At 47.0% G+C, this 10,992-nt stretch overlaps 1 protein-coding gene across 1 annotated transcript; it reads right to left on the bottom strand.

The window, feature by feature from the left end:
- Window positions 1–6,088: 6,088 nt before the first annotated feature.
- PTH2 (parathyroid hormone 2) lies at window positions 6,089–9,871 on the bottom strand. Its single transcript, XM_028751788.2, has 2 exons — window positions 9,668–9,871; window positions 6,089–6,748 (listed from the first exon to the last, which is right to left on the bottom strand). The coding sequence occupies exons 1-2, from the start codon at window positions 9,769–9,771 to the stop codon at window positions 6,340–6,342; spliced, it is 513 nt and encodes a 170-aa protein (XP_028607621.2). The 5' UTR covers window positions 9,772–9,871; the 3' UTR covers window positions 6,089–6,339.
- Between the last annotated feature and the right edge of the window lie 1,121 nt (window positions 9,872–10,992).

The following is a 10,992-nucleotide window of genomic DNA, read 5'->3' as shown; positions in this document are numbered from 1 at the left end:
ACCTGGGGTCATCTAGTCCAACCCTAAAATACAGGGTTCATAGCAAGATTTGTACTACCAGAAACACACACATACTTATGTACACAGACACAACTGGGGAAGAGATCACAAGCCATGCGCCTATCACAAACCATGCGCCTATCATGTACTAAGGAAGAGGAAAATAAAAGTACCCAACTAGTTTGAGTGAGAGTTTACTTCCTTAGACTAAAGAGTGAAAGTTCCTAGATAAATTATCTTTAAAGACTGAAGTGAACATTTTTCCTAAGATAGGGAGAGGATCTCTTATAAAGCATAGTTTAAACAGCCATAGATTTGATTTAAAGGAATACAAGAGTGAACAATTTTTCCTGAACTTGCAGAGGAATAGTAAGCCTAATCTATGCCCCCCCACCTTTGCAGTTTCCTTTAAAGGAAGCTTACTCGGAAGTAAATTTACCTGGCACAGAAGAAGAGGGAAAAAAAAACCTGAAAGAGACAGAATGAAACAGGGGGGCATTTTCTAAGAAAAGAGGCCAGGACGTCTTATAGAGACTGATATCAGGAGCTTTACAATAACTCTTCTGTCCAACCAAATCAAAGTTAAAACTGGACTCACATAATTTTCTTAGAAGGAACACCATACCTTCATAGGCATATGCTTAATGAAGTACATACACTGCATTTTAGCTTGAGAGAGCAGTTGGCTCAACTAGGCTTTTGCAGCAGAAACATTTGGTTATCAGCACCTTCCAAAATAAGACTGTAGACTCACAATCTCAAAAGTTGGGGCAAAGCAAGAGGTGGGGTAAACATTTGCACACTTCATTCTCATCTTGTCTTATTTAGGACTGCTAAGATCCAGCATGGCTTCCTTAGATTTAACTTTTGAAGCAAGCTTGCAGTTTAAACTATGCACACTTAAGAAAGGCAGTCTGCCAGAGACAGAAGGAACAGACAACACACATAACAGACAACATGTAAACATACATATTCTCATATATGTATTAACAGACAGCACACATAACAGACAACATGTAAACATATATATTCTCATCCTTTAGTTGGTTATTGCAAGGAGTTGGGCCACTACCTTTGGCTTCATTAAGTGAAATTAGTAGGAAGGTCCCACATGGTTTTATGAGCCTCCTTGCCTCTTCAAACACACCACCAGTTAATCAAACTGGTAGTGCTCACAACGCTTGGTTGACGGGGTACCCCTTTATGTTTCACGCGTGTCTAGACAGAAAGAGGGAAAGAGAAGGGGTCGGTGAGGATTGGTAGGTCTAGGAGATTGGTATACTTAACATGAGGATTTATAGGAAAAGAGGGGTCATCAGTCGCTTGGCAACTTTCTGAGAGAGTTTTTAAAGAGCTCTAGCTATCCGGTATTTCATATTTCCTTCCGATTTCCTTAATCAATAACCTGGGGTCCCTTTCCACTCTGCCGATCCCGCCCAATTCCTCATGGGCTATCCCTCCTGGCAACCTCCTTATCTATCGTCACAATCTCAGGAAAAGGGGCCCTACTGGACGCCCGCGCCGTGCGGTGCCAGATCGGGTGATCCCTGGATAGAACTTCGAACTGAAAATCCCCCTTGCTTTTGGAAGCGGGCTCACGCACGATACACGTGTTACGTGGCTCCGACCAGTGCGGCTGGGATTGGGATAGAAAGCAAGACCACTTCCTGCCCCCTAGGAAGGACGCTCGGGAAGATCGGAAAAAGAGCTCCAACCCCTTGCTTTCAACTGGGATGCCCGTTGCGGAGAGTCGGCTATCTTTCAAGTCGGGTCTCTCCGTCTTACTTTCGGGCTCCCAATTGGTGCGGCTGGCTGGAGATTTTAAGGAAAAGAGATAGAGCTCAGAACCCCCCTTTCGGGTTGAGCAGCGGTCCACGGTCTCTCTCACCACTTGGACCAAGAGACAGGCGAGAAGGAGCGATAGAGAGGAGGGCAGAGAATTCAGTTGCCAGGAGACTTCCACCCCCTTCCCACCAGTGCACTGGATTTTTCCTTTTCCTTATACTCACGCGTCTTCTATGATGATCCCGGGATCGATGAATAAGCCGGCTGGATCCCTCTTTTGCTCCCCGGCTGAACTCCTAGGGCTTTCGATTACCGCCCGGGAGATGGCTGGGGGTCCAAAAGGGTCTTCCCAGGCAAAATGGCCCGGAGCCGGCTGAAGATTTCGGGGCCCCCAGTCAGCAGCTCGGGAGAACCGCAAGCCCCACGTTCGGGCGCCATCTGTTACGGCAAAATCTGGGTGCGAGGCTGCTCTGCCACCCAGCTCATCGGACTAAGTCCGTGGGTCCCTGCGGAAGAAAATGAGCTCAGCCGGACGCAGGAGCAAACTGTAGAAGATCCAAGTTTATTGCGCAACAGGTTCAAGGCGAGATTGAACCCCGAGAATGGGGCGACATAGACTTTTAAAAGTTCCCTCCAAGTCCCAGAATACAGTGCACGAAACGTCATGAATACATTTTGGGAAGGTTGGGTTTCATGGATTACATCATGAATATATTACACACGTCATGAATATGTTTACAGAGAGGTGGGGTTACACTGATTAACATTTAAGACAAGGGAGGGGGGAATGTGCAGAGTGAGGGATATACATAAATAAACATTTCTTGAGTACCGGTGGTGGCAGGACAATGGGACAGTGATATGCATCGTCTGCCACCTGGTATTGCCCGGAGGAAGGGTTAGGCAGGAGGATCTGACAGGATTAAGAAGTTCCTGTGTACGTGACTTGTCGTCTTGAAGATTATGGAGGTAGGGGTAGCAACATGGAGTCCAGAGGCAACTGAGTTGAATGTCACCAGGATGGAGAAAATCGGAGTTGTGGTTGATTTTATATCAATTTCTAAAGGTTTCAATGCTTTCCAGACTCACGTTAGGAATAGGGCGAGAGAAAGGCATAGGAAAGATGGGGCTTATTCCGCCCGCGTGAAGACAGGAAAGAGAGCCTTTTATTTACAAGGCAGGGGTACAGTGTGGTGCCTATGCAATGGTGCGGGGGCTGAGGGTTCGAGGCCGGCTGGGCACTGCAGGGGCCATCGCCTCGGACCCCTTCAGGGAGCGGTAGGGAAGGATGGGTACCCCCCCCCCCTGTTCCTTCCGTATCATCTTCCTCCTCATCCTCACAACTACTCCATGTGGTAGGTTAGGCTGAGAGTGAATGACTGGCTGGCCTGAGGCGATTCAGGGAGCGCCATGGCTGTGAGGATTTGAACCCTGGTCTCCCGGGTCTTAGACCAATGCTCTAACCATTGCACCACACTGCCCCATACATAGGACTACACTTCTGCCTGGCTTGGAAGCTGCAGCTAGTATAAAATTTAGCTACTATGGTGCTCAGGCGGACACCCAGCTTTACACATATCACAGTGGCGTTGAAAACTCTGTACACTACTGAGCCAAGTTCAGTGTTTTGCTGCCCTAAAGAACTTGGGAACAGGATACCTAACACCAGAACACACCAATTTTTAATATATTGAGGAGATCCTGCTGGACAGTCCACAACCTGTGGATTTTCACTTGTTGATAATGGAGAAGTGGGCCTTTTTGGGCCTTTTAGATTCCCTCCCTTATGCAGTACATTTTTTTCTAAAAATAATGTTTAGGGGTACTCTCATTTTCCTATTCATTTTGAAATACGGACCCCCTCAATGAGGCCAAACTTAGATTCACAAAATGTCTGTGTCTCCCCAGAAAAAAGGCACTGCCCTTATGTAATTCATGAAGTGGACACAGAAAATCATAAACGCTTGTACTGAGACTTTTTAATTTTTAGTTTACCATTTTACACATTGCTCTGTTTCATATAGTTTTGTTGCTTTTACTTAGCTTTTAGGAAATTCTGTTGAATGCAACTGTTTGCACTTTTGGTATACATAAAAATATTAGGAGGGATAATTTTTTTAATAAATAACTTGCGAACCCTTCCCCTGGAGAAACCTCGTTGTGCTGTTCGTTCCCACCCCCAACAGAGGAAATACAAAACAAGACAAACTAAATCTCATATTTTATTAGAACAGGAAAAATAAAACAGCCAAGTGGAGAGTGCGAGATACAAGCACGGAGGCCTTCCTAAACTTCTCTGTATCCTTCCAATTTCGGTACAGATGTTGTTGAAGTGAATATAAGTGGAGAGAGTGTGAAACAGATGTTCAGCAAAGGGCAGAGGCAACCCTCTCGGTGACCTTCCTGTGACTTCTCTTCTCCCACAACCCTGGCCAACTGGCAACACAAAGTGACCATCTTTTCTAGGAAACCAAGCACAACTGCTGTCTCAGACAGCCTTTAGTGAGGCTCATGCAGTAATAAATCCACCTGCTACGCAGTCTCACGTCAGATTTGCTATTTGTCGCTCACAGGACAGGACGAGACCAAAGTGGGTGGAATTTGCAGGGAAGCAGATTTTGGCAGAACGTTAGACCCTTCTCAACTGAAAAACGTGGTTTGTATTTGGAGTAGTCTGCCTTAGGAGTTAGCGGGCTCTCCTACACTGCAGGTGTTTTAAGAGGCTGGGTGGCTATCAGCCAGGAATGGCATAATTCAGAGATGGGGAACCTTTGACTGCTGCTCCCATCATCCCTGTCTCTTGGTTGCACTGACTCCAGCTGATAGAAGATGGAGTCTATCAGAATCTCTGGAGGGTCAGAGCTTCCCCTTTCCTGCTGTAGTTGCAGGTTTCCTGCCCTGAGCAAGGGTGGATGAGACGACCTCTAAGGACCCATCCAGCTCTAAATTATCTTATTCAACCTGATTCTCTTTTTCTTCAAGGGTTTTTACTGCAACAGACCTCCTACATTTCACCACCTAAGGGCTGAAGGAGAAAATCCATGATTGGCTCCCCAAGTGTTTACCCCCGCTTCACTTTAAATCAGCTATGTTATGGAGGCAAGGCTTAATCATTTCCAATGAACCATTTCCCTAATCTAAATCACATGCACCTGCAGTTATTAGACCTGCATATGTGGGGCAGGCAGGGAAGATGCAGGTACCTGCATTTTCACCCACTGTGGACCTAATAGCAGCTCAAAGAGGAGGCATTTAGAGGGAGAAATGACACAACCCCGCTGTGTTTTAAGCCAGTTATGTGAGCACAGCCATAGTCTACCCAGCACACACAGCTTGGTACAAACAAATGAGGATGAATGTTGAATAAATATATCATCTGGAGGAGCCTAGCAGTGATTATGGGGGTTGGAATCCTACAGGGTCACCAGCTAGCCATCCCAACTGCAGGGGTGAAAGAGATTTCGCCGGGCTCTCAGCTAGGGATAAATCACAGAGCAACTCAACCCTGGATGTGTTTTGGGTGCGTCCGAGTTCCCTGGCATCAGGAGCTACACTGGAGCACAAGTGGTAAAAAGCCTTTTAGGGTGGAGGGGTGGTAAAATGCTGCTTCCAGACTTCCAATTGCCTATTCCTGTTCTAAATGGCCAGTTGATACATCGCCCACCTTATACAGTGGTACCTCGGGTTAAGAACTTAATTTGTTCTGGCAGTCTGTTCTTAACCTGAAACTGTTCTTAACCTGAAGCACCACTTTAGCTAATGGGGCCTCCTGCTGCCGCTGCGCTGCGGCCGCACAATTTCTGTTCTCATCCTGAAGCAAAGTTCTTAACCCGAGGTAATATTTCTGGGTTAGCAGAGTCTGTAACCTGAAGCGTATGTAACCTGAAGCGTATGTAACCCGAGGTACCAGTGTGTGTGTGTGTGTGTGTGTGTGTGTGTGTGTGTGTGTAACGGTAATTTATTCTGTGTTTGTCTAATAGTTCATTTTTGCCATTTTTGAATTTACTGACATGCTCTGTATTCCGTACACGGGCAAACCTCGGTTCCCGAATGCCTCCATTTTGGAATGTTTCGGCTTCCGTGTACGCAATACAGAGCATGTCAGTAAATTCAAAAATGGCAAAAATGAACCATTAGACAAACCTCGGTTCCCAAATGCCTCCGTTTTGGAACGTTTCGGCTTTCGAACACTGAAAACCCAGAAGTAACTGCCCCGGTTTTCAAAACGATTTTCAGAAGCCGAATGGCTTCTGAGCCACTTTTTTCTCCCCCCCACCCATTGACTTTGCAGCCAGCACATTGATCCTTGGTTTTCGAACTTTTCGGAAGCCGAACGGTCTTCCAGAATGGATTGAGTTCGAAAACCGAGGTTCCACTGTAGTTGTTTTGCTTTGGGCCCCGCTCCTTGTGGAAAAGCAGCACATAAGTAAACTCAGTCACTCAAGCAATGCCCTGGATTTGGTTCTGAGAGAGGCGAAATGCAGCTGGGTTGACCCTTCTTGCACCTCACATCTCCGTGCCTGCTCTACCTCCTGCCAATTCCCCCACTTCCTCCTACTCAGAGTTCACCACCAAAAGCTTTTGCATGTAGGAGTTGAGCCATTTCTGCCTCTCCATGGCTGTCAGCATCTTGCTTTTCTCCCTGAAGGCGGCATCATCCGCTAGCACAATACTTCGCTTCCCGCCCCAACCTGGAACCCAGCTGGCTTGGTACAGCGCCACCTTCTGGCCCCTAGGAGACGGAGCTTCCTGTCTCATTGGGCCCCACAGGCGGGACTTCCTGTTTCGCCCTTCCTCTTCATTGTCCTCAGCCCAGGGGGCGGTGACATCTGAGGACATCCACTTGAGCATCCAGTCATGCAAGGTAGTGGATGGGATGCGGAGGCTCCAGGGAACAGGGGCTCCTTTGAGGTCAACGCTGCTCCCTGCTGGAGGATACTGGGACACTTCACGTCTCCAGAGCCTGCTGGGAGAAAAAGTATAGGAAACCTGAGTTCTCCAGAGGAGGGATCAAGTAGATTGGAACCGAGGAGGAGTCCCCATATTGCCTTCTGAAGGAAGCACAGAACAAGTATGGATCTCCCTAAGGTCTTGCCCACACAATATGCAATCTCCAGAAAGCCACCTGTGTTAGCCAGTTGCAGCAAAAACAAGCCTTTGGGCGCCTTAAAAAAGACTAAATATATTTAGGCTGCGTATACAGAATACATTTACAGCGCACCCACCCAAAGAGTCCCGGCAGCTGCAGTTCATCCCTCACACAGCTACAATTCCCAGCACCCTTCACAAACTACAGTTCTTTGATGAGAGGGGAGTTGGGTGCTTTTAACTCCTGCTGCCCCTGACCATTGGCCCTGCTGGCTGGCGCTGAAGGGAGCTGCATTGCTTCAAACGTGAGCTCTGCGGGTTCCCCAATCCTGCGCTAGTAATTTGATATACTGTAACCTGGCGGCTGTTAGTTCGTGGGAAATAATGGAAGCTTAATTAATAGGCAGGAAGTGGAGTAAGAAACCCATAGTCTCAAGCCTGCTGGAAGACACCTAGGAGCCACCTCCACCAGTAAGGTCCCTTGAGGGGAGAGTTCAGATTCGGGGGGGGGGGGGGGCATTGCCGGCTCAGTGTCTGCCTACAGCATTCTGTCCCTACCAGGCAGATGCCTCCGGGATGCTCTCAAGAGAGGCAAGGGGGGGGGGACAGTCATTCCCTGTTATTACCATATGTTTTGCTCTATAAGACTCACTTTTTCCCTTCCCACGTCTTATGGAGCGAATGCAGGCTGCACAGCTATCCCAGAAGCCAGAACAGCAAGAGGGATTGCTGTTTTCACTGCACAGCGATCCCTGTTGCTGTTCTGGCTTCTGAGATTCAGAATATTTTTTTTCTTGTTTTCCTCCTCCAAAAACTAGGTGCATCTTGTGGTCTGATGCGTCTTATAGAGCGAAAAATACGGCAATTCCCTGTTCTGTTCAACTGTTCAACTAGACATTTGATAGACTTTGGGCCCCTCCAGACATCTGTTTCATTGTGCATTCTCACTGAAGTACTCACGAGGCAATAAGGTTGGCCATGCATGGTTCCGCTTTCCATTCAGTGTGCCTGCAAAAGTTTTGGGGCAGTCATATACTGCTTTGTCTACAATCAGTAATAATCCCGTATCCTGTTGCTGGGATCCCATAACTTTCTTTACGCCAAACATTCTGGTTTATTTTTGTCCTGCTTTTGTCGTGCTTTAGCCCCTTCAGAAAGCAATAATGTCGTAGCATCAAGGAAGCGTTGAATGACAAATAAAGCATGAAGAATAAACCCACTACTGACACGTTATGATTGTGTCAGGAACATATTGCAGAATACACCCGCAATAAAGCACCAGTCTGAAGAGGCCCCTGTTCTCTGTGCCTTTTCAGCTCTCTTCTTCAAAACTGTCATTCCCTCCATTACTTATGTCCAGGCTATGAGTTTCATTGTTTATTTAGACAAAAAAAAAAAAAAGCACCGCCTCGGCAGAAGAGGGAGCTATTGTGGACTCAAGGAAACTGCAAAGTTTGCACAAGTCCGAAAACTACTTTAAGGGGGGAACAAACCTAAGGAGAAGGGAACCTTAAAAACAGCCCAAGGACTGAGCATGCTCAGTGTGGCTACGAAATACTGAGAAGCAGTTGAGTGTGGGAAATGAAAATATGGGGTGTTGGTGGTGGAGAAGATGGCCTCGAATCTTGAATAGAAGCACTCCACAAACACTGCAACGTTTTGTTGCAGGCCCCACATGACTAAGAAATTGGCCATTACATTGGAATTCATGTTGAAGAATTCCATGAGCAAATTACGGACAAAAATGGTGGAGCTAGTTCTTAAATCAATAATAGAATTGTGGATTATTTGAGCACTTCTTCCAGACAACCTGTTTGTTCATCCTGGTTTGCCTGCAGGGAGATTGGACAACCTTGACTATGAACCGTCATTCTGAGCTGTTTGCGGGTTGGTCACATGGCAGTTGTGTCAATGCAAGTGCCGCCCCCCCCTTCCCGGTGCATTTTCCTGCCACTTTCCTTACTGCAAAACGTCTGATCTTTTGGGTACGGGGTTTCTTGTGCAAGGACTCCCAATCAATTGTAATTGTGAGACACGAGTCTGCGGGTATGTGAGTGAATCTCACCTGAAAATAGCGACAGTCTGGAAGAGCCCCAAATCTTTCCAACTCTAGAACCTCTCATTATACTTTGAAACAAAGCCCCTGCTCCATCCACATTCTGCTTAACCCTTCCCAGCCCAGCCCCTCTTTCCCCGCTCCTGCAACGTCAAACTTCTCCCTTTGCACCTTCTTGCTGCCTCTTCTCCCCCAAAAAGGATAAAGAGTCAGTATTAATGTCTTCTTTCCCCAGCCTGGCTTCTTTCGGAAGAGAAGGAAGCAACCAGCTGTTGAAAAAGTGAGAGAGGAGGTTCCCAAAAAGGTGTTCCCCCGATTTATCCCACTACCTATATTGGGATAGTCAACTTGGTTCCACCAAGATGTTGTCCAACTACAACTCCCATCATCCCTGACCATTGCTCACATTGACTGGGGCTGATGGGACGACGCTACACTGGCTGCATCTGGACGGCACTGTGTTGGCTGCCCCTGACCAACATATTCTTAAAAACTATTCTGGGTGAAGAACTTTCTCCTTTCCTTTCCCAATCCCCTTCTCTGCCACATTCTCTTTTGCAAGACTTTGGTCATGTTACTAAACTTTAAATGCACACACACACACACCTGCCAACCCTGCCCAATCTTGTCCACTGTAAATCTGGTTCAGATGGAAAATGGCTTGTGTGATCTAGAATGACCGATGGAAAAGGTGGTCAGGTAAAAAACCCCACACAAAGAAAAACCCCTTCAACTTACCTGCCTGAGTTGTGCACCACAGCCCCTGAAGACAGCAGCAAGCAAGAACTGAGAATGACTAAGGTGGCCCTGGGACTTTTGCAGGCTCCAAACGCTGCTTCCATGGCTCCTGCGGCTAGGAGGGAAAGACAGGGAAAGGGATTGGTGTGTGAAAAGGGCAACTCCGGCAGGCTCCCACCCCTGGATTCCTTACCTATGTATGCTGGTGACACAGCACAGGGGTTCTTGTATCCCAGTCCTCTGTTTCCTGCCTCCAGCAATCTCCCTCCAGTGAATTTATACCCCTCTGCCTCTGCTTGTGACATCAGCACAGAGGGCAAGTGGAGGCGTAGGGGTCCAGATCAATGGGAAGGCAGGACGATGCTTTGAGGCGGGAAAAGATGGAATGGATCGGATTGGAATGGGTTGCCCCCGGGTCACTCTAATAAAAGAAAATAATGAGGCACAGGAAGGAATGGGGTCAGAATATGGACTGTGGAGGGGAAAATATGAGATAGGAGAGTAATTGTGTGTGTGTGTGTGTGTGTGTGTGTGTGTGTGTGAGAGAGAGAGAGAGAGAGAGAGAGAGAGAGAGAGAGATTTTTAAAGTGTGACTGAGAGAAATAAAGGATGGGTGATTAAAGATGATGGAACTAAACAGAAGGATGGAAAAGTATTGTGGGGGGTAGTGGGGAGACTTTGGTGAGAACACATTGATGTTAAAAGTCCATAGGCACAGACAGAGTGGAATTTTTGGTGCAAAAAAATTGCAGGTTTAATATGCATTTGTGGTGTGTTTGTGTGTGTGTGGGGGGCTCATCCACACTTCCCTTTCCCTACAATTTCTTTCATTTGGTCCGGGACTTCTATGCCAGTGTTTCCCAACCTTTTTTGGGCAAAGGCACACTTGTTTCATGAAAAAAATCTCGAGGCACACCACCATGCCAGATGGGGAAAGGTCACTTTTTACTTATGTAAAAAAATAAAAAAATAGTAACAGCATAGAAGGTAATGGTAGATGACTGTTAGGGTCTCCCCCCAAATGCAGAATTCTATTAATATCTTCCTTAGCGAGCCGCGTTAACCCCTGTAATGCTTTCTATAGAGTAAGCATAGGGGACACTGGGGGATGTGGAACCAAGGGGGCAGTGGGCCAAAAGAGTTCGGGATCTACTGCTTTAAACAGAAATAAGAGCCAGTGGGTTCTTCCTTTTTTAAAGTATCGTTTCAGCGGGGACAGCAGTCCGGATTTCCAAAAAGCGGCGCTTTTTTGCGTCTGAGCAAAGAAGAGAGAGAGGGGAAAAAAGAGAGAGAGATTGATTTGTGGCTGCACAAAGGGGGGAGGA

This window comes from Podarcis muralis, chromosome 13, assembly GCF_964188315.1.
Source record: "Podarcis muralis chromosome 13, rPodMur119.hap1.1, whole genome shotgun sequence".
Classification (NCBI taxonomy): Eukaryota; Metazoa; Chordata; class Lepidosauria; order Squamata; family Lacertidae; genus Podarcis; species Podarcis muralis.
Note: the sequence above shows the minus strand (reverse complement) of the source record. Positions and strands in the feature narration are given on the sequence as shown.